Source organism: Lupinus angustifolius, chromosome LG07, assembly GCF_001865875.1.
Source record: "Lupinus angustifolius cultivar Tanjil chromosome LG07, LupAngTanjil_v1.0, whole genome shotgun sequence".
Lineage (NCBI taxonomy): Eukaryota > Viridiplantae > Streptophyta > Magnoliopsida > Fabales > Fabaceae > Lupinus > Lupinus angustifolius.
Window position 1 is genome coordinate 6,825,533 of NC_032015.1, and position 22,766 is coordinate 6,848,298.

The 22,766-nt window shown below is 32.1% G+C and overlaps 3 protein-coding genes across 3 annotated transcripts; 1 reads left to right on the forward strand and 2 right to left on the reverse strand.

Annotated features, from left to right (window-relative positions):
- On the reverse strand, positions 1,893 to 3,890 carry LOC109352878 (PTI1-like tyrosine-protein kinase At3g15890). Its single transcript, XM_019595062.1, has 4 exons — positions 3,771 to 3,890; positions 3,495 to 3,648; positions 3,051 to 3,313; positions 1,893 to 2,460 (listed from the first exon to the last, which is right to left on the reverse strand). Exons 1-4 carry the CDS (start codon positions 3,824 to 3,826, stop codon positions 1,893 to 1,895), a joined length of 1,041 nt encoding a protein of 346 aa, XP_019450607.1. The 5' UTR covers positions 3,827 to 3,890.
- LOC109352064 (transcription factor bHLH118-like) lies at positions 10,245 to 11,864 on the forward strand. The gene is made up of 3 exons (XM_019593863.1): positions 10,245 to 10,602; positions 11,205 to 11,534; positions 11,647 to 11,864. Exons 1-3 carry the CDS (start codon positions 10,291 to 10,293, stop codon positions 11,713 to 11,715), a joined length of 711 nt encoding a protein of 236 aa, XP_019449408.1. The 5' UTR covers positions 10,245 to 10,290; the 3' UTR covers positions 11,716 to 11,864.
- Positions 18,739 to 21,390, reverse strand: LOC109352063 (receptor-like serine/threonine-protein kinase At4g25390). Its single transcript, XM_019593862.1, has one exon. It carries the CDS (start codon positions 21,137 to 21,139, stop codon positions 19,193 to 19,195), a length of 1,947 nt encoding a protein of 648 aa, XP_019449407.1. The 5' UTR covers positions 21,140 to 21,390; the 3' UTR covers positions 18,739 to 19,192.

The window sequence follows — 22,766 nt, forward strand, 5'->3', positions numbered from 1 at the left end:
TAGAGTCTAGAAATGAAAACACCACATATCCAACATCTTATCCTACGTCACAGAATTGAGATTAGTGTGTTTTATGGATGTTTAGTTTGACTTTAGACAATTATGCAATGTGATGAACAATATCTCTGATGATATGAAAGAATTTCTTCATTTTTTAAATTGATACTTGAACTTCTTAGTTTTTTTTGTTACAATCGGTTTAATAACTCCTCTTTTTGGTGGTGCTACTTAATCTTATGGTTGAGTTAATTATCGTTAGCAGAGATGTCGATTTTGTTTCAAAAGTTATCAACTGTTTTAGCCTAATCAGCTTTCAACTTACTTTTATTGGAAATTTCAGCTACATTTTGAATTAGTTATGCAAAACACTCCAGATAAATAACCACTTTGTAATATTTAGCTATGACAACCATATTAATTCAAAAAATGCAATTTAAAACTCTTAAAATAGAAAAAATTGTACTTAATACCCTTCAGATTTCTGACGACAATACATATATTTTTGTAATTCATAGACCTCTTCTATTTTGATTTTTACTCACATTTAGCATCTTTGTCAAGGATAGAAAATGGAGTGAGGAAGTTATGAAAACAATCTCATCGATTTTTTACATTTTTATTTATTTATGAAAAGAAGTGATTTTAAACAAATTTTTTAACGACCAATAAAATGTTAGTATAGCCTCCACTAGATATTCAAAATGACCAAAATGTTAAATATTCAATTCCTGTAAGTGACACTTGTTGAGAATGACATCCATTACCTCGAAAGAGATTAGTGTGGGATACCCTTGTGAATACAAAAAAACAAAATTTTGACATAAAAATCCGAATACAACATAAAACATGAAATAGAGAAGTTCCAGTTCATTTTTACAACTAAATTGATATGCATGTTGTCGCCACAAAGCACAAAGGTATTAAGTGCATAAGTTATTTGGACTCCCATATTAGATTATCCAAGATAAAAAGGTAAGAGAAAAAAGATTAATGAGTTTTTTATATGGTTACAACATCATCCAACATTCTTTTTTAATTATTATTGATTTTTCAATAAATAAAAAGTCATTTAAATGATGGTTGGATACTAACTGTGTAAGCATCTTTATACTATCAATTAAGGTAAAACATATAAAGAAAATAAAAACAAAACATTGAAAATAAAAACAAAACATTCACATGTATCAAGTTTCTTACCAAACCCTAATGAAAAATACTATAAATACCAAACAATGCATGCCTCAGCTCATCTCTCACTTAAGAGAAGTACCAATCCAAACTGAAAACATTGCTGCAAAAAATCAGTGTTTCAATTAGATGATTTGATTTGATGAAACTTACCTAGCAGCAGAATGAGATGGAGGCGTTTAGTGTACGTATTCTAGATGCATTTATACAAAATTACCAATGGCTTTATCTCCTAAAGTTAAAGTTACCTTAATTAGTTAAGGCACGACCATGACATAAGTAGTGCACGAAATTACGAATATGGATCAACTGTCTCCATTCATGTCATCATCCACACCTCTATCCAATCAGAAAATGATATTTAAAAATTATAAAAATAAAAACTATTATTTTTATATTATTCATTACAATTTTATTGGTCAGGAATAGAGAGACACTGTCATTTTGAGATAGAGAATATGCATTCAGGAAATTACAAATGCACACTGTTCCAACGATTGGCCTCGATTATCCTTGTTACTATAATCCAAATCCCATTCTTTTAAAATAACATGAAGTGATCAAAGACAAGAAGATACCTTAAGTTTTTACAAACATAATAAATAATATCCATTTCATTTTTTGTCTTTCCATACACAGTAATATAATAAGATGCATTTTAAAATTCCTCTACAGATAAAAAGAACATATTAATTTAACATATATCACTTGATATTTTCATCTTGGTTTCTTCCATTCTTGTTACACAAAATTGGAATCTCTTTTCTTATCCTCTCTACACCTACACCACTCTTGAGCCTCTCCACCACTTCATTCATACTAGGCCTCTTCTCTGGGCAACTATCAGTGCAACTCATAGCTATAGTAATCACATTTTTCAATTGCTCCAAATCAAACTCACCCTTCAAATTTGGATCAACAATATGATTGAAGTTACCTTTGCTAACATATGGTGTTGCCCATTGAACAATGTCCCTTTTCACTCCTCCAGGGCGTTTCTCAATTGGTCTCTTAGCACTAATAATCTCCAAAAGCAATATTCCAAAGCTGTAAACATCACAGTTCTCAGAAACCTTACCCCACATGGCATATTCTGGTGCTAAATATCCTAAGGTGCCTTTAACCCTTGTGGTAAGGTGGCTTACACCATCTGGTACTAGCTTAGCAAAACCAAAATCAGCAACCTTAGCTTGGAAATCATGGTCTAAAAGAACATTGCTTGCCTTTATATCTCTGTGTATGATGTGAGGAGTTGCCTCATGGTGCAAATACCTTAACCAAGTGAAATTACAAGAGTAATGTTATTTTATATTTATTAACATCTAGGGATGATGAAAAAGGACCCACCTCAATATATATTGTAAAAGTAATGATTAGAAATAATGTATATTTAACAATCAGAACATGTTGTAAAGCCTAGAATTGTAAAAAAAAAGTTGCCATTGTATATATAAACACTGCTCATTAGTTTTATAATTTTTTTTTACAGAAAGTGCATATGCCTATACTTACATCACATCCTTCTTAGGTAATAAAACAAGAGAAACGTGAAGAAAAATAAAGTGTAAAATCATTTTCCATCAACAGTAATTGCTGACAAAGTTCAATACTTTAACCACAACATAAATCTTACTTAAACAATGCATGGATGAAATATTCTCACATGGAAGATGTTTAAATTGGTTCTAGAAACGATGTTTAACCATTTAAATATTCAACATACCATGTTATTTGATATTCCTATGTGTCTTTTCCATTGAGGAAATTTCAGCCAAAACATAGAGCCATACATGCATATATAAAGAAGTTAAGGATAAGGTCCTAGAAGGAGATTAAAACAGATGGAAAAGTACACTACTTACGCTAATCCTTCAGCTGCTCCAATTGCTATACTCATTCTTCTAGGCCAATCTAGTTTGCATTCCTTTGCAAGTGAACCATGCAAATGAGTGAACAAGCTATGATTTGGCATATAATCATAGACAATTAACCTTTCATCACCACCAGCATAGAATCCCATTAAACCTAACAAATTCTTATGCCTCACTCTTCCAAGTACTTCCACTTCAACTGCAAACTCCATCTCTGATTTTGCAGTCATAGTCTTCAAACGCTTTACTGCAATCTGCAAATTCCACTGAGTCATGCAAGTTTTAGTGTGTGGAAGAAAAATGTCACTCTTAAACTTTCAGCAATATCATTTGTATATATAATAACTTTGACATAAAAACTTATGATAAACATTTTAGTTATACTTTATGATAAACAAATTAAAAATGAGGAGCAAAAGATGTGAGTATAATTGCCTGAACTCCTTTACATATTTCACCAAAATAAACACTTCCAAATCCACCCTCTCCAATTTGATTATCTTCATGAAAATTATTTGTTGCACGAAGCAACTCCTTCAATGTGTATATTTTCCATGGATATTCCTCACTCTTCTGGTTGTTGGAAATCCTAGTGCAAGAAAAAAAACCACAAACACATAGGTCAAGAGCAAGAATAATAACTAGATTAATTAGTAACAACAATTTACAAATTTGTGTGTATAAAACAGATTAGTTTGACACAAAGCATACTCTATTTCCCTTTGCTCTTCATCTAAGAGGAAACAACAATAAGTTTTGAAGTTCATTTCTTTCAGGAAGATTCAAGTAAGATGATATTCAGAATCTAAAATCCTCTTGGACAAAAGAAGAAAAGTTGGGACTAAGTCTTGCAAGAAAGAAGAGAATTAAAACCTAAGGGAAAATGCAGAGAAACAATATGGCTTTTGGTAAGAACAAGTGGCTACCTTAGAATTCTAATTCTCCCTGAATAGAGATCATTTGTCTCAAAATTATTGTGTCTTTCTTTCTCTTACCAATCAACTTTCTCTAAGTAATATTAAAATGTTATTTTGTGTTTAGAAATTTTCTTCCTAATTAAATAACAATTTTTAATTAGACCGGGAGAGGAAATTGTGAAAGGAATGGAGACAAATGATTATATATGTCATTGTTTGCCGGCTTTTGTCAAGCTACCTATTCTATTGGAAGTGTCACACTTTTGTCTTCCTCTTAATGGGGCAAACATTCTTAAGAGCTTTATATTATTAGTACAAGTTGTATAAATAAATGATTAGACTAGTTTAATTTTTATTTATTGTATAGATAAATTAATAGAGCAATTACTGTTTCATTTTGGAATACTTAATACCACACATATGCTCCTTCTTTTTCTCCAAAAGGAGATTGAAAACGAACAATAAAGACAAAGTTTAGTATCAAGCATAGTTACTGAGAACAATGCTATTATACCTAAAGGTACATCTTGATTATTAACATGTTTTTGTTCTTTTAGCTAGAATACAAAGTTGAATTTGTTGGCCAGTAACTATTAAGGAAATTAGGGTAAACTATCATTTTTATTTTCCACTTTCTTATGCCCCAAAAGTTTCATTCTTTATAGTATTGAAATTACACAATCATTTCAAGGGTTAAAAAAAGCATTCATGTCATTCCCTAATAGAGACTGAAGTGAATAGCATGAATATATAGGATGTCAGGGGAAACGTGAATGACTTTTAAAAATTTCGACAACAATTGTGTAATTTCGACTATGCTAGAGTAAAAAATACAAGCACATGCTAAGACGAAAGTGATTTGCTCGTTTTTATAAAGTTACAATTTTAACATGCTAACAACATAGAGTAGTAAGAATTAAGGGTGAGCATCACTCAGCTTAACCCTAAGGCATGCCTTTTCTGGAAAGAGTTGGTTTGGATCAAATCTATTCATCAAAGTGTGTCAAAGAAAAGTTTTAATCAAAAATTGATTCGATCAATATTTATAGTCAGACAAATGATAAATTTTACTCGTTGTAACTTATCTCATGTACACTTCTACCAAATATTGAAAGTTGTAGAGAGCAATTAGTTATTACCTTATGTAATGGGTATTCTTAAGGTGAGAACTTTTGGTATCAATGCAAAACATGATAAAGTTACATCCATTCTTGAATAAGTATGAGACACTCATAGTCCTTTTTAAACAAAACGAGATGTCCATAATTTTTTAGATGTCATCGTTGTTCCCAGCCAACCTATTCTCGTCCTCATGAGACGTCTATATTTTGATAGTTTGAACTAGATCTGACATACTCAGGCTTTTTAAATTTAGGGAAGGGTGTGATTCAAAAAATGTATATTATCAACTCTAGTAAAAAAAATATTACCTTTTATCCTATTTATCATTATTGAGACTTATTCATTTTTCACTCAATTAATTTAGGGTTTCTCTTTCCGACTGATTAATTAATGTAAGGGGATTTTGGTAACAAATCAATATGCATAATTTATTTTGAAAATAATCATATAAAAAGAATCAAAATATAATATCAAAATGATTTTATAAAAGGAACCAAAGATAATACTTTTTACCAAACGAAAACATTTTTAGAATATTTTTTTTAACATATCTGTTAATATATGAAAAAATTAATGTCTTGATCAATCTACAATATGTGCCTCATATATGACATTTTCACTTTAGTGATAAGTTGTATCAGTACCTTTTCCCCCATCTGAAATACATGTTTGACCTCATAATAATTGTTATTTGATTATTAAATGCATCCAAATTTGATTTAAAAATTTATATATACTGCACATATTATATATCTGTACTATTATACGATTAATAGTTTACTTAAGTATTACTAATTTATTAATATATACGACGAGGGACATGTTTACACCCAATTTAAGTTATACTAGTTACACTCAATCTCAATCATTCATTTTTTAAATCTAACGGACCAAATAAGTGACTGAATGTAACTTAAATTAGGTGTAAACGAATCCCCCATTTCTATATATATATATGAGCATTGCTATATCATCTTATCCACACAAAAAATGACACATGTCACTTGTAATTCAATCATTAATAATTAAAGTATCTTATGTGACACATGTCATCTTCTTTCTTGTGGGTAGGAGGATTAATAGGAGGATATAGTAGGAGAATATATCATTTTCCTGTATATATATATATAGAGTGGGGATTCACCTACTCTAAGAATCAGTTTTTTAAAATTACTCATTATCTTAGTCATCAATTTTAGGGAAATTTAATGGTTTGAATTAGTGAGTGAATCTAAATCATTAGGTGTTCATAGAATCGATAACTAGGATGAGAAATAAGTTTAAAAAATTTACACTAGTATATATATATATATATATAGTAATATAGTAATACTCAAATTAGTCTGTTTCATCAACTCATCCCTCTTAGTTTTCCACTGCTTCACCTTATTCTGTAGGTGTTTGATATAATTCACAGCCTCATGCATGTGATCAGAAATTGAGCACATTCCCTTATTATAGTCATCAATTAATTAGATATGCTATAAAAGCACCACCAACGGCTAATAGTTTCAAATTTCAATTATTCTAAGAAGAGTCCAGACAGCAGAAAAATATATGAAGAATAACTAAAAAGACCCTCAAAATTGATGAAGATATTCTAAGGGCTGAAGAGATCTAAGGTTGTGCAGAGTTGTCTCATCTCTACCCTTCTTTGTCTGTCTGTCTCCCTATGCATTAACTTCTTCTTGTCATCCATGGAAATATTTTAATCTCCCTGGCCCTAATAATACCCCACAAAGGTGGGAGTGGTACCCAAAAGTTTGTAACACTTCATGTATTATTTATTTTTATTGGTTAGAAAAGTAAAATAAAAGTTAAATATATATTAATTTTAAATTTTCCAATCAATAAAAATTAAAGAATATATAAATGATACACATCTTGTGACAGAAAATGTGCTCCTATTAGGGTTTGGATCAAATCAAAAATTTAAAAGTAGTTGGTCCAGCAAAGAGGGGGATATTATTGAGCTATGGATGCAGATCAGAACTACTTATTAGTTATACTTTTTTTAGTTCAACTCCTGAATCAGGATACCTTTATTACTTTGATCCAAATTAAACAAAAACTTAAACATTATAAATTACAAGCTAATAATAATTAAGCAAACATACTATGGAATCGTTTAAGATGCATGAATCCTCTTGTAATAAAACAAAGGGAAAGAATTATTGGAAAATGCTATGGTTTAATTTATTGTTGTGTGGTTTTTTGACGCGAAACGATGCATTTTTTTTTTCATGAAAGGAGTTTAACTATACTCAAGTTTTGGACACCTTTTATCATATACAAGATTACATCATTTTCTTATTCTTCATCATTTACATCTTTTCCTTATTCATCATAGAAGCATCTCATTAGGATCAAGATTCTGATCCGTTCTCTCTCTTTCATCATCAATGGTTGGTTCGCTTCTATCCATGATGGTTAAACACATATATAACTTCTGTCATGGATGGTTAAACATTGGATGGATAGCTAATGTTCATAGTGGTTAAGCGAAGATATAGCTTCTGCTATGGATGGTTAAGCGTTTGATGATATAGCTTCTGCCATGAGTGGTTAAGCGTTATTATGTAAAAAAATTCACTCACCAGCTTGAGGGGGATATTAAAGATATATGATAGGTTATTTTGGAAGATGATAGTTGGTTAGAAAGTTAGGAATTAGCAAGTTATGTTTATGTTAATTACTTGTTTTACAAGCTTTCTTTTCATTCATTTCTCTTGTATAAATAAGTCATATTGACCTACTTCTTATTCAATCAATTCAATTCATTAAATGAGAATATTATTAAAAAAAAATGTTAAAATAGTTGAGCTTCTGTTAGTCGGTTAGTTAATTTGGTTAGGGTAGTTAGTGTTTTCTTCCCTTTATATAGATGATTCAATGTAACTTTAGAATTCAATGTAATTCAATAACATTTTCTCATTCCTTCTTGTTCATCAAGAATCTCTCTTATCCATGCCTACTACCATTTTAACATGGTATCAGAGCTAATTATTTCTCTTTGATTGATTGCTTCCGCTTACATACTTCCCTTCCAAGATTCATCAAAAGTTCAACAAAGAATCATCAAGAATCTAGCCAAGAAGTACCATGCCTTTCTTGCATCTGAAACTATCATCAAGCAAATTTATCGTCTTCTGGGCTTCGATTTAAACAAGTTGTGCAATAGATGAGAAGCAGAACTTTCCAGAACGTACAACTTAGTCTCAAGTTCATTGTCTCCTTATTAAAGAAAAAAAAAGGAATTGAGACAGCATTTTCAGGTTTGGATGAGGGCATTTTCAATGACATGTTCACAACAATATTTGTTTCTTTCAATTACCTTCTTTCATCTTTTATCAATGACAACAAGAATCTACATATTCTTTCATCTTTTATCAATGACAACAAGAATCTACATATTCTTTCATCTTTTATCAATGACAACAAGAATCTACATATTCTTTCATCTTTTATCAATGACAACAAGAATCTACACATTCTTTCATCTATTATCCCCAATTATTTCTCATTTCTTTATTACTCTAGTTTCTTTACCCCTTTTTCTCTCTCATTAAACACACAACATTATAGTGTGTAATTTTTCCTCATTGAAGCAATATATAAGGATCAAGATTAAGGTTCATCTCATTTCTCTCTTTCATTCGTTATGATTGGTTTGCTTCTGTCAAATAGATGGTTAAGCATCGGATGAAATTGCTTCTGTCAAATGGTGGTTAAGCGTCAGTATTGCTTCACGTTCAGATTTCAAGACTGGGAGACGAAGATTCGCTCACCAGCAAGAGGAGGTATTAGAGTATATCATCGTATTCAACACAATTATTTCAAGCTTGGAATGCTTGATACATTCCAGCTTGCGGGGGAATGTTAAAATAGTTGAGCTTCTGTTAGTCGGTTAGTTAATTTGGTTAGGGTAGTTAGTGTTTTCTTCCCTTTATATAGATGATTCAATGTAACTTTAGAATTCAATGTAATTCAATAACATTTTCTCATTCCTTCTTGTTCATCAAGAATCTCTCTTATCCATGCCTACTACCATTTTAACATAATCTAATTTAGATTGTGGACTAGGTTCACAACTAATATTGGAATTCATTCACTTCATTTTGCACAATGTTGCTTAGACCTTGGTTCTTGTCTTCCGCATTACTGTACACAAAACCACATTTAAATTTAGACTAAATTATATTGATATTCTCTGAGTTTTAATGAAATTATAAAAAATTTCTAATTTTTATACATATATTACACTAACTACACATCTACGAGAAATAAGTGAGATTTTTTAAACAAAAAGAGACGATAAGTAAAAAAAGGCGATAAGTATAATTAAGTTAAACAAATATAGTATATTGTGGAAAAAATACAAATAATATACAAGTCAATACATTTTCATTATTTTTTGTTCGTTATAGTATAATATAAGAATAATTTAAACATTATATTTTTAGAACTATTATTGTATCTTGTAATGAAAATGTATTGATTCTTATATTATTTGGATTTGTCTACACAATGTATTATATTTTGTTTAACTCAACATACTCACTAACCCTTAATGTTTTCAAGTAGTTCTAAAGCTATGGCTATTAACCTATTACTTAATTAAAAAATTAAGCATAGACTAAATCAAAGAATATCATTCATGTTATAAAAAACGGGAAAACACATTCAAAAAATGACCTTGTAGTGTAATATACATACCCAGTTTTAACACACAAAATGAAATAAATGCTTAAATAATAAAATAAAATATTTTGTTTATGAACTTTGTACCGAACTTGTCTACTTCCGTTTTTAGGAAAATTGAGAGGAAGATGGCTCCCCTTTCTTTTTTCAAAAAAAAATAAGATCAAACTTTGATGTACAAAGTTACTTCACAAATACCATTATTAAACAATAAAAAACGACCAATGCTGATCCACACGATGTGATAGGAAATGGGTGGTAGGGTTATAGTTGCGTTTATGAACAGTGACCTCAAATAATTCTGATATTTAATTATTAATATTACTTTCAACGATGTCATTTATTACATACTAATCTTAAGCCTATGATTAGGTCCACGTGAGAGCTACAAATAGAAAGGGTACCCTAAAATAAATGCATATGCTTCCTTAGACCATAGCCAAAATTGAGGATATAATTTGGAGCACTCATTGAGTTGAATCAGCATAACAATGTTTCCTTTACAACGAAGCAATGAGCTGGTGATCCAGTTTTCTAATACCCCTCACCAGCAAGATAGCCAATTCTTCGAAGATCTGGTTCTGGATAATTATGATTTTTTGGATGTCAATGATTCTGATAAAATATTCAGTAGTAGCCAACCGAAGAAACAAATTTATGGGACTGAAAAGAGTAATCATGGTGATTCTAACGAACATAAGAAGAAGAAGATGGTTCATAGAGAGATTGAGAGGCAAAGGAGGCAAGAAATGGCTACACTCCATGCCTCTCTTAGATCCCTTCTTCCTCTTGAGTTCATCAAGGTGAAAAATCTATATATGCACCTTTTTGTTCATTTCTCTCTCTCAAAATTACACTATTTGTCACTAAGTTGTAAAACTCATTGAAGCCATTAAATTATCTCATTTTGTGAGTACCCTTTTGAAATCAGTCTACTCAGTGAGTTTCTGGTAACCTCTTTCAAAAGGAAATTCCAAATAGGGAGGCCCTAACCCTATATTTTCTTTTGTTGGATGAGTCTATTCACATAAAAAGACAAGAAGTTGTTTCTTTCATTGTTTCAAACTATGTTCTAGTTATATTTCAAAGACATATGTGATTAATCAATTGTGTGTTCAGGTTAGAGTACCTCTTCTACTCCTTTTTAACATAATTTTTTTCTGTTCATGAAAAATAAATTAGAATGAAGTTTGTTTCTTTGCTCCTGGTTTTTTGTTCGCATGAAAATAGTTGTTTCTTTTGTCAAACATTGGTGTAGTCCTATTTCAAGATCATAGGTAATTAACCAATTTTATGTATAGGTTAGAGTATCTCTTGTAATTTTTCTAATATATTTTTTGTTCATAAAAAGTAAAATACAATAAATAGTTTCCTTCCTAGTGATTTTATTCTGATGGATTTTCAGGGAAAGCGTTCACTATCTGATCAAATGAACGGGGCAGTGAATTATATAAAGCAGATGCAGGAGAATATCAAAGAACTTGGTGCCAAGAGAGATGAACTGAAGAAACTCTCAAATTCAAACCTGGAAAACCATGAGAGTAACCATGCTTCTAGCAACTTTACTGTCCATGAGAATAATGGTATTCTGAGAATTGAAGTCACCATTGGCTTCATAGAGGAAAGGCCCACACTTTCAAAATTGCTGCAGTTACTTGTTGAAGAAGGACTTGAAGTTATTAATTGCCTTTCAACTGAAATCAATGGAAGATTGCTCCACAGTGTCCACTGTGAGGTATAAAGTCCAGGGTTTCTTTATATATATATATATATATGTATGTATTTGTATGTAAAATTTCCTTCAATGATCTATATTTTCTCTTTAATTTATGAACTTAAATACACAGGTTAACAAATCCAACAGTGTAGATCTATCTGAGCTGAGATGGAAAATTGCCAATCTAATTGCATCATAAGATGTTCAGATTATTAACTTTGTGGTTGGAGCTTGCTATAGGCTTAAATCTGTTCAACTACTGGGAACTAACGTATCATAAGCACTTTCTAGATTCTCAGTAATTTGTTTGTGAGTTTTGCTTAGCATGATGGTTTTAAAGTGAGGTTGTGTTAGTAGTTGTAATTATAATTGTAACTATTATATTGCATTTATCATAATTACAAAAAAAATATAAAAAAAATGTGTAGTATGATATGATATATTGAAGAGTTTCAAAATTTGTTATGATGTAAATCTTGTAATGTAGTTATAGTTGTAGACCACAATTTAAAACCATGCAAATATGTAATGTTTATATTGGCAGAGACCATTTTGCTTTGTGTGTGTGGGTGGATAATGAAAAACAAGAATGATATTAATTGTGTTTAATCCTTTAATTTTTTCAATTAATTTCCTTCCTTTCACAGTTTTTCGTGGACCAAATGACTCGATTTCTGCCTTTACCATTCGAAATTCACGTATGTGCATTGTTTAATTGCTAGTTTTACGTACCCTCATTTGTTTTCTCGAAAGGTGGTAGTTTTTGTCTGTAATTGTACGTAAAAGTTAATGGTTATAATTTACAATTAGAGTTCATATCATGGTGTTTATGTATTGAATTTTTTGGAATAATTAATCAAGATTTCACTCATCATGCATTCTTAACTATGATTGAATATATATTGATAGAAGACTTAACTATGATCGATATTGAGCATAGGTTGTAATTGTTATCTATACTTGAGCTCTGATTTTTATAAATTAGATCATGTTAGGGGATATTTTGTCTAACATAATTACTTTGAAGTTATATATATGGTTGATTTTAGGACATGTCTTGAAAGGAGGTTTCCATTTGTTTTTCTATCTTTGCTTACTTGCTAATGTCACTAAAACAACGAAGAATCTATTGAGCATCTTTTTCTAACTTGTGAATTTGCTTCTGCTGTTTGGAAAGGAGTTTATTGTTGGCTTCAAGTATCAACTTCAATTCCAACATCTTTAATTGATTGTTTTAATATGCATGACGCTGTCATGTCTACTACCAAAGGATCACATCTCTGGAGGATGATTTGGTTTACGGTTGTTTGGTCTATTTGGATTATGCGGAATGATGTTATTTTTTTAGATAAGCCTGTGAGCTATGTTCATATTATAGATTTGATTCAAGCTAGATCTTGGACTTGGTTTTTGGTAAAAGTAGCTCCTACATCATTAGTTTTTGCTAATTGGTGTAATAACTCAAAATCTTGTATTTTGCTTTCTTCTAAAAAGATCAACTTTTGATCTTTTCCTTGTATTGGGTTAACACCCCTTGTGCTGATTTTAATACATTTTGCTTAACAAAAAAATGCCACTAAAACAACTGGAGCCAAAAAAGCTAGCACACAAAAAGGTTATTGTTGAAATGTATCATAATTTTGTGAAGAATTTTATAAATAATTTGGCAAGAAAAATAAAATCAACCTTATATATAGAAAGTTATAGCTAATTAAACATCACTTGTATACTATAGAACCTTCATAAAATATTGAGAATGAAGTATGATCCTCTTAGGTAAAGGCACTAGGCGGTGGTGATAGTCCTATAAATAGGGCTTATATTGTGAAATGTAAATGTATGATATAATGAAGGGTATTAAAACAAAAACATAAGTCTATATTATTTTTTTGTTAAGCAAAATGTATTAAAATCAGTATAAGGGGTGCTAACCTAATACAAGGAAAAGATCAAAAGTTAATCTTTTTAGAAGAAAGCAAAATACAAGATTTTGGGTCATTACACTAATTAGCAAAAACTAATGATGTAGGAGCTACTTTTCCCAAAAACCAAGTTCAAGATCTAGCTTGAATCAAATGTATAATATGACCATAGCTCACAGACTTATCTAAAAAATAACATCATTCCGCATAATCCAAATAGACCAAACAACCGTAAACCAAATCATCCTCGAGAGATGTGATCCTTTGGTAGTAGACATGACAGCATCATGCATATTAAGCAATCAATTAAAGATGTTGGAATTGAAGTTGACACTTGAAGCCAACAATAAACTCCTTTCCAAACAGCAAAAGCAAATTCACAAGTTAGAAAAAGATGCTCAACAGATTCTTCGTGGTTCAAGCAAATGGCACACTTAGCTTCATCAACATTAAGAAGAGATTGTCTCTTGAAAAGTTCCAACTTAGTGGGAAGCCTAAGTCTAAGTAATTTCCACACAAAACAAGAGATTTTTGATGGCACACAATCAATCCAACATTTATTTAAAATAGTACCTAAAGGTGAATGACTTTGATCCCCTTGGATGAGATAAGCGGATTTGACAACATACTTCCCAGATGCATGTAGACTCCTATTCCAATTGTCCTTGGTGTTCTTTTTACAGACATGCAGTAAAATAAGGTCATACAAATTCTGGACCAAGGTATCCTCTCTGTCAAACAAATCTCTGCGCCATTAAAGTTACTCATTCAACTATTGTTCTATATTAATATGTTACTTTGTATATGATCATTCTCATCCCATATTCAACAATCATTTTCATCTTTCCTAAAATTCAATAAGTGGTCTTAGAATTACATTTCTTCATACACTAGGTATAGAACAAGTATTCACTCTATTAATAGAGAGACAAGTGCATGTTTTTGCACTTATTCTTAATGGCGAAAGTGTAATTTTATTATAATCAAAAAAATAAAGGTGTGATTGAAAGGAGTTGGGATCCTCTCCATTAATGGAGAGGCAAGTACACCCAAAACAAAAGAAAAATATAATATGGTTTGACATTTTTACCCTTAAAATATAATAATATAACAATTTTACCCTTATATATAAGGGCAAAAGTGCTCACTTGCCTATCCATTAATGGAGAGAATCCTAACTCGATTGAAAGTTGCATTTCCTTTTGTTTTTTGAAGCATTTGCCTCTCCATTATTCTAACTCTATGTCTAGTCAACTTTTACATGTAGCCATTAATGGAGAGGATTCTTGGTTTTTCACTTGTACTTCAGGGTAAAAGTGTGATATTCTTGTATTTTAAAGATAAAAATGTCCTATTATTTAATTTATTTATGTTGTTTTTTAGGTACTTGTCTCTCCATTAATTGAGAAGATCTTAACCCAATAATTATACCCAACTACTCAAAAAAGTTCTAACAGATACTAAACTACGCACAAACATTTTGTAGAGCCACGGCACGTACTCAAACTAAACAATTGTTTATGCTTGTCCCAATTCTTTAGATATGTGGCCTTTAACTCTTTGAGACTCAAGTCTAGAAATGGAGCACAAGCCTGAGTAATGAGTAAAAACGAGACAATAATTGTGGCCTCTGAGGCTCTACTCAAGTACAAGCCTTAAAGAAAGAAGATTAGAGATGCATTCAAGTATCTATGATAAAAGTATTTAACAAGACTAGCAATGAGAACAACATATATGATACAACTAAAGATATAGTAAGAGTCTAAGTCCTATAACAAGGCCGATAAGAAAACTAGTAATTACTTCAAATATTAAATTTTATTTTCGAGTTCAACAATATCATTTAAACCTAAATATAGGAGGAGTGATGATGTACAAAGTCTTGCAACTAATTGTATTCTAGTACAGTTTTGGCAAACTATGTGCACTGTAGAATACAGTAAGTAGGATTTTTAACGAGTGGGTAAATTAAAAGGTAGTTCCATTGTATGTAACTTTAATTCATCACTGATTGTAGTTTGATGAAATTAAGCATGTCTGTAGTAAAAATGTTTTTGTAACCCAATGATGTGTAAATTAACTATTTTTTCGTAATACCAAAAATATTTTCTTATTTTTTTGGGTAAGGAATTAATATCTCTCGGGTGCATAGTTATCCATCTCAACAAGTGTCATTCATACGAATCAAACTTTAACTTTTTTGTCATCATGGGATCTAGTATAATCTTACACCACTAGACCAACTTCTTGGTTTAAATTAACATTTTTTAGCATTAACTTCAAACGAATGCATAGAAGTTAATGGAGGGAGTAGTAAAAATTTCTCATAAACACATACAACACACTACGCCCCAGATATCGTAATAAACATCAGTCATTCAACAGTGCAATTTTGAACGATACTGTTGAAAATGAGGCGGAAGAACATCAACAATGACATAATAAGAAGCACAAGGCGGAAGAACATCAACAATGACGCTGCTGTTAATTTGTGTAACTTCAACAGCGTATTCTTCACAAAACGCTGTTGAACATTAGTAACGTTAGCGCTGACTTGAATGATTTATGTTTAACAGCGCATTTGATAGAAAGCGTTGTTTTTTTTTTGCTAAGCGAAGAATATATTAAGAAGCACAAGGGGTGCTAACCCAAAACAAGCCAACATAGTCTAACAGGAAGCCAAAATACAAGACATCGAGTCCATACACCAATCAAAGAAAGAAAAACAATTGGACTTAACATTGGCCAAGAACTACACTTGCTTAATTATGCGCCGTTGATTTTTTACGACTTTTTAAACGTCCGAGATATTAATAGTGACAGTTATATGCATCTCTTCATTTGTTGAAATATTAATGGTTGAACGATTATGTGTTTCTTGGTTGTTGAAATATCAATCGTAGAATATACCTTATGCGTCTCTTCGTTTATTGAAATATTAATGATATTGTGACTCACTCATCTATAAATATTGTGGTTCACTCAATATTTTATTTCGTCAGTAAGTGTTTGTGCTTCTATAAGAGTATGTTCATGAAGTTAGGAGTAAGAAAATACAAAGTAGTAAAAAAAAAAGAACAATATTGTAAATGTTTATAACTAATAAAAAAATAAGTTAGTGAGATCAGAGACTTGCATGGAACTTTTTTTTTTTGCATATGTTATACCTCTTATAAAATGAGTTACTGCGTTATATTACATGCATGCCTTAACGTATCTTAAAATATTAGACCAAACTTCCATATTTTCCACATGTTTTTATGCCAATTTTCTGTGCATAATGATATAATTTGCGCTTCAATCCTTATAACGCTTTTGCTACTGCATGATATTGATCGCTGAAAAGTGTCGGTAGCTTTGTACTTGCGTGCTAAATATATTTCAAACAATTTGTACAAAAAAACATATTTGTGTAATATTTATATATTATTATTGTAAATATTTATACACACTCACTATATTATCTATTATTTGTTTACTATGAAAGAAGCATAAATATCATAAACTAGTTAAAAAGAATGGATAATATAGTAACTATATAAAACTCAAACTATAAACTATTAATGCATACATTTTATTCTCAATAATCATGTGATGGACACTATATTATCAAGAATGAATATCATCTATCTGATCTCATACTATGTCTCCATTTATATTACAATCTAATTAAAAAGTAACTCTTCTTTTTAGAAATAAACTAACTTCGATTGAATTCTCCAAACAATACAAGAAGATTTTATTCATTATTGTTAGTGCTATATGTTGTTTCGAAAGTATCAACCTCGCCAAAATTAGCATTTAGCACTATAAATTAGCATATTTTCATCTTTGACAAGCCCAAACTATGAAGGTAGAAATAATTTTTTCAAATACAGAAATATGAGAAATATTTCTATTATTTGAACATCATGAATAATAGAAATATCAGTCTATTCTTCCTCTTGCTTCCAGAGCTTGTCCAATTTAAATGCAACTAAGGTTGAATAGCCAAGCTTTAAATGTGTTCCGAACTTCTTATTCAGTATTTACCATTAGATGTTAATTAAATATAATTGGTATCTTTCACCAAAAATAGAAAGGCTCGGTATATCTTCTATTTTCTGATAGCATACATCATTGTACAATTAAAATTAAAAACAAACCATTATTTAGGATTTTTTTTTTTTTTGACAAAAAAGAGAGAACCTTAACTTTATCCACAAACTTACCGCAATTTACAAAGCAATATCCATGTTATAATTATCGATCCATAATTAAAAAGAAGAAAAAACTAAAAACTGAATAAACGTGCCTTACATGAATAGACAGATATTTCATATTTCTCTATGGGAACACATGAAAATATCGCTTCACCTTAACAAATAACAATACACATGAAAATGTCACTTCACCTTAAAAAAGTACACATGAAAATATTACTTCACCTTAAAAGTACAAGTTAGTTCAGGTTGATGCACTAAATTAAGTAAAGGGGGCAATTCCAGTTAGCTTAAGTTCATTGCTATTTTAAGCATAGCACAGTATAAAAGACTAAAAACTATATCTCTATACTAAATATTTAATTCTTTAAAAGGTAATAGACTTAGTTTCCAAGAACTAAATATTTAATTCTTTAAAAGGCAATAGACCTGGTTCCCAATATTTTTTTACATTATTTTGCGTCTTATCTTCTGCTAAGGTTTATAGTTCCTTTTTCAGTATTTATCACTGGTTTGTACCAGTGTAATGACCATATTACCACCAATTGAAAAACTAATGCAGCACTTACATAAACGGATTTGAAATTCTGAAGCACTTTATATATGTTTCTTATTTGATGTTATCAGCATATTCCACCCGTATTATCAAAATGTAGTCATGACAATGATTTTGATGTCACAAGTTAAGACATTTCTGAAAAGTCCACATTTCTTCCAAGTTGTACACAAGGATGAAAAATTCATGTTAATTGTTGAACATCTCTGAAACTAATCAAATATGATTAGCATGAAAAAAGGCATAGCAGTAACTAAGGTCGGTGTATTTTAGAATTCGTTTGTGAATTGTTTTTTTTAGGGTATTGAGGAAAGAGAAATGATTAGGAGACATAAAATACACTTGTGAGATGACGCTAAGTCTTTCACTTCTCTGCATTCCCTTTCAAAACTCCCTTGAGGGAACAGGAAACAACCATGCAGCACTGATTGAGAGAATATACATCTAGTGGTAACAAACTGAGAAGAAAAAAAGCACCATATATGTGTGCCACATTTCACTATAATAACCATCAAATAATAGATCAAATGAAAACACCTTCTAATCTTCTATATAGATTCTGCTTTTATGGATTTCACCATTTCAAAGACTATGTTCTGTTACAACAGGTATGAACAACATTGATCTTCCACCTAGGAAAAGATTCATCTATGCAAACAGTAAAGCTTAATAAAGATTTACAAAAGTTGCAAACAAAACTCCATAGTAAATGAAACGTATCATGTTAATTCATTTCCGAAAGTAATATAATGTAAACTACAAACATCACTTAAGACATGCCTATATGTCTGTAAAAATATGAGAAGTAGGTCAATGTACACAGATTAAACTCCAACTAGTAGCCCATAATGTTGTGAAAACAAAGAAAAGTGAAATAACTAGGATCACAATGGTAATAAATCTTATCCGAAATCTCTATACAATCACCAGTCATTGGTAAGCTGCCAGTATATTATTGTAACTGCTCATGCAAATGGGTTATGTGATACTAGAAACTCACCAACCTTTTTTCCGAGACTTGAATGGGAAGCGAGAAGGGGTCGAGGGTGAGTACTCAAATGGCAATTGGGGTGGCTCTAACTCTCCAGTAAGCATTCCAACAACCTCCTTCATTGAAGGGCGACGGGCAGGCGACTTGAGCAAACAAAGCAGGGCGACCGTGATGCAGAGAAGAGCCTGCTCTTTATCCAACGACTCAATAGACTGATCAACTAGCTCAATGAGCCTCCCTTTCCTAGCACAATGCCTTGCCCAAGACAACAAATTTGCTCGCTGAAACTCTGACATTGGTGAACCGTTCACCTGCAGTGGGCGCCTCCCAGAAATGACAACAAGCAACAAAACCCCAAAGCTATATACATCACACTTCTCCGAGACATCTCCACCATAGCCATACTCAGGAGCAGCATAACAAACAGTTCCCCTCATACTTGGAGTACTACTAACACCGCCACTCTTTGGAATTTCTCCACTAGCAGCAGAATCATAGCTATTCCTTCGAGCTCTCCATAGCTCACCACTCAGCCCATCTAACCACCAATCCATGCTACCACGGTTATTCGGACTTCTTCTCTTGCTCTTCTTTTTATTGTCATTCAAAGCACCATCACTCACCCACCAATCATCACAATTGTCATTATCACTAGTAACACCATTCCTCTTCTGCTGTTTCTTCTTCTTCTTTTTCTTCCTTGCAAGCTCTTCACTATACTCCTCCTTCCACCATTCCCTCACCGACCTTCTCTTCTCCTTCTCCAAATCCCTGTTAAACTTTTCCTCCTCCATCGATTCCCACCATTCCAACTGGTCCTTCCTTTTCTTCTTCTTCTTCTCTGACTTCGCCATTTTTTCTTCACCAAACCATTCACTCTTCGGCTTTTCCTTGTTCACTTCCTTTCCAATCCATTCCATCACATGATCCTTCACTTTCCAATCCCTCATTGAATTACTCCTTACCCCTTTACTATTCTTAACATCACCCTTCTCACTCTTAATGCTAACCTTGTCCAAACCAGTCTCCATCGAAGCCATAGTTTCCGGCGATGTCTCCAATATAGTAACCCTAACAAAATCATCAGGAGATTGCTCCAAACCCAAACAACCACCCTCCTCATAAAATCCAGTATTCACACTTTCACTTTCCTCAATCACTGATCCACCACATACATCAACCCCAATTCCACCCTCACATGCCACTCCTTCTTCTTCCTCCTTCTTTTTCTCCTCACCATCACCATCACCAACCAAAACCTCATAATTGGGCTCCGATTTCAACCGAGCAAGCCCGAAATCCCCGATTTTTGCAGAAAACTCATCATCAAGCAGAATATTACTAGGTTTTATGTCACCATGGATAACTGGTGGATCACAAGTATGAAGATACTGAACTCCTCTTGCTATATTCAATACAATATTGAAGCGCTTCTTCCAATCCATAAGTTCAGGGCATTTACGGTGCAAAAGTGCGTCTTGGAGGTTACCCTTTTGCATGAGGTCGTAGACTAAGAGGAAACGACGGCGTTTCGCGTCGGAGGAGAACCCAAGCGCTGTAACAACGTGGTGGGAGCTGAGGTTGGAAGCGAAGAAGAGTTCGTTGTGGAATTCACGCTCGCCTTGGAAGGATGAAGAGTTCATAAGCTTCACGGCGATGGGTTTTCCGGTTTGGAGGGTACCGGAGTAGACTGTTCCAAAGCCACCGTGGCCGAGGTGGGTTTTGAAGGAGTTGGTGGCTCGCCGGAGGAGGGGATAGGAGAAGCGGTGCGGGGGTTTGGAATCGGGTGGTGGGGTGGTGGTTTTTTTGGCGCGGAGGTAAAAGAAAAAGAAGAGGAAGAGGAAAAGGATGAGTGAGAAGAAGGAGGCGGTGGTGGCAAGAATAGGGGTGAGAAGGTGGTGGTTGTGGTGGTGGTGTTGAGGCGGCGAGGAGAGGAGTTGTCGGGAAAACATGATAGATTAGTCTTTACCGGTAAAGAACTATCCACACCAAAAAAAAACTATTCTTTATCAATCAAACTAACTGAAATCATGTTGTTTGGGGTATTGGGTTGGTCATGGTTTTGGGAATTGGGAAGAAGAGCGTGAGATTTTTTGAGATTCATGATGGTGGTGTGAGGAACAAGTTTTGACTTTTGAGAGTTTTTGATAATTGGAGCATGTTGGACAGGAGAAAAAAAGCAAGAAGCAGAGGCAGAGATGAAGGAAAATCTCTCAAATTAATTTACATATGCTTCTAAACTAGTTGAAGAAAATGGCATAAAATGTAGGAGAATTAATTTAAAAGTAACATATGTTGTTTTCTTTTTGTTATAATTGATTTAAATTGATTCTTAAAAGTGATACTTGTTAAGAAAATTAGTTACACACCTCAAAAGAAATTAGTCAATTATCCTTTAGTACCCAAAAAAATAGATAGCTACAAATGCAGCACAGCTTGGTGGAAGTTGATATTACTCAATGGACTCTGTCTCTGTATATCTGTAAATGCAGCTCTTTTCCAATTGCATTAATTCACACTTTCCCATGTGTTCATTATGTCATGAAAAATGATTGCCTAAATTTCATAATACATGCTTTATATATTCATAAAGTTGGATTACCTGTTTTCTTCCTTTGCAAGGCAGAAGAGAAGACTAATTTAGTATCTTTGAATGAAATGGACTAGAATCATTGAATTATGTACTACTTTTTGTTCGGGGTCCTATACCTCAAAGACTAAGGTACTTGATTAGTTGGTAATAATATTAATTCCTCATATAAAAGTAAAAAGTGTGGTTGCCTAAGGTAGGGTCGATGTGAAATTAACCTGCTACTTTTTTTAATGGCATGCTAACAATAATAAAGAACTTAAGGATTCATGTGAAGTATGAAATATTAAACATGTTAAAAGGGTGAGTTTCCTTTAATAGACCAAGAAAGTAGAGATGGTAGTGGATGATACCAAATAATATAGAAAGGGTTTGGCATGGTAAGTCGAGAGTAGGTAATTTTTCTTTGTATTCTTTGTATGCTTCTTCAAACTTCAAACCAACCCTCGTGCTAATTTGTTTCACATATCATGACTAATGAGGTCGTGCCCACAATTGATGGGAATGGGAGAAAGAAACCAAAAAGCATTTTTCCTTTTGGTAAATTTGACTTTGTAATGACCTTTTAGTTGCTAATTTGTTTTGTTTATTGATATAGATTGATATTAATTAATACAAAATTTTCTTCTTAATTAAGGTCAATTTAAACTCCTAATAAAAAAGAATGTGAGTATTAACTTTCATCCTTATAAATTTACACATGTACGAATTTGATCACTAAAGAAATAAATCTAGTGATCTACAATTTTTAAACTTAAAAGTCATGTGACCTCATCCCATTCCCTATCATATGGACTCTCTCCTCTAACCCAACTAAAGACATGTGAATGGCATGGACGTTTTGCTTGCAATGTTGTCTCCCCATTTTCAATGTATCTTTTTATGTGTTTGGTCATGTGATTATGTCTCTCTCCTCTTCCCCTTTTGCACCCCATCTTTCTCTCTTATTTAACATCCAGCCATCACCAGCAATAATCATCACAATTTTA

What these genes read in the sequence shown, in the direction of transcription:
- LOC109352878 (XM_019595062.1), bottom strand. Translation starts at nt 3,826, where the DNA reads ATGAACTTCAAAACTTATTGTTGTTTCCTCTTAGATGAAGAGCAAAGG. An exon ending in GAAGAGCAAAGGGAAATAGA is followed by an intron (nt 3,649 to 3,770) that starts GTATGCTTTGTG and finishes TTCTTGCACTAG; the next exon opens with GATTTCCAACAACCAGAAGA. An exon ending in AAATATGTAAAGGAGTTCAG is followed by an intron (nt 3,314 to 3,494) that starts GCAATTATACTC and finishes TGGAATTTGCAG; the next exon opens with ATTGCAGTAAAGCGTTTGAA.
- LOC109352064 (XM_019593863.1), top strand. Translation starts at nt 10,291, where the DNA reads ATGTTTCCTTTACAACGAAGCAATGAGCTGGTGATCCAGTTTTCTAAT. An exon ending in TTCCTCTTGAGTTCATCAAG is followed by an intron (nt 10,603 to 11,204) that starts GTGAAAAATCTA and finishes ATGGATTTTCAG; the next exon opens with GGAAAGCGTTCACTATCTGA. An exon ending in TCCACAGTGTCCACTGTGAG is followed by an intron (nt 11,535 to 11,646) that starts GTATAAAGTCCA and finishes TTAAATACACAG; the next exon opens with GTTAACAAATCCAACAGTGT.
- LOC109352063 (XM_019593862.1), bottom strand. Translation starts at nt 21,139, where the DNA reads ATGTTTTCCCGACAACTCCTCTCCTCGCCGCCTCAACACCACCACCAC.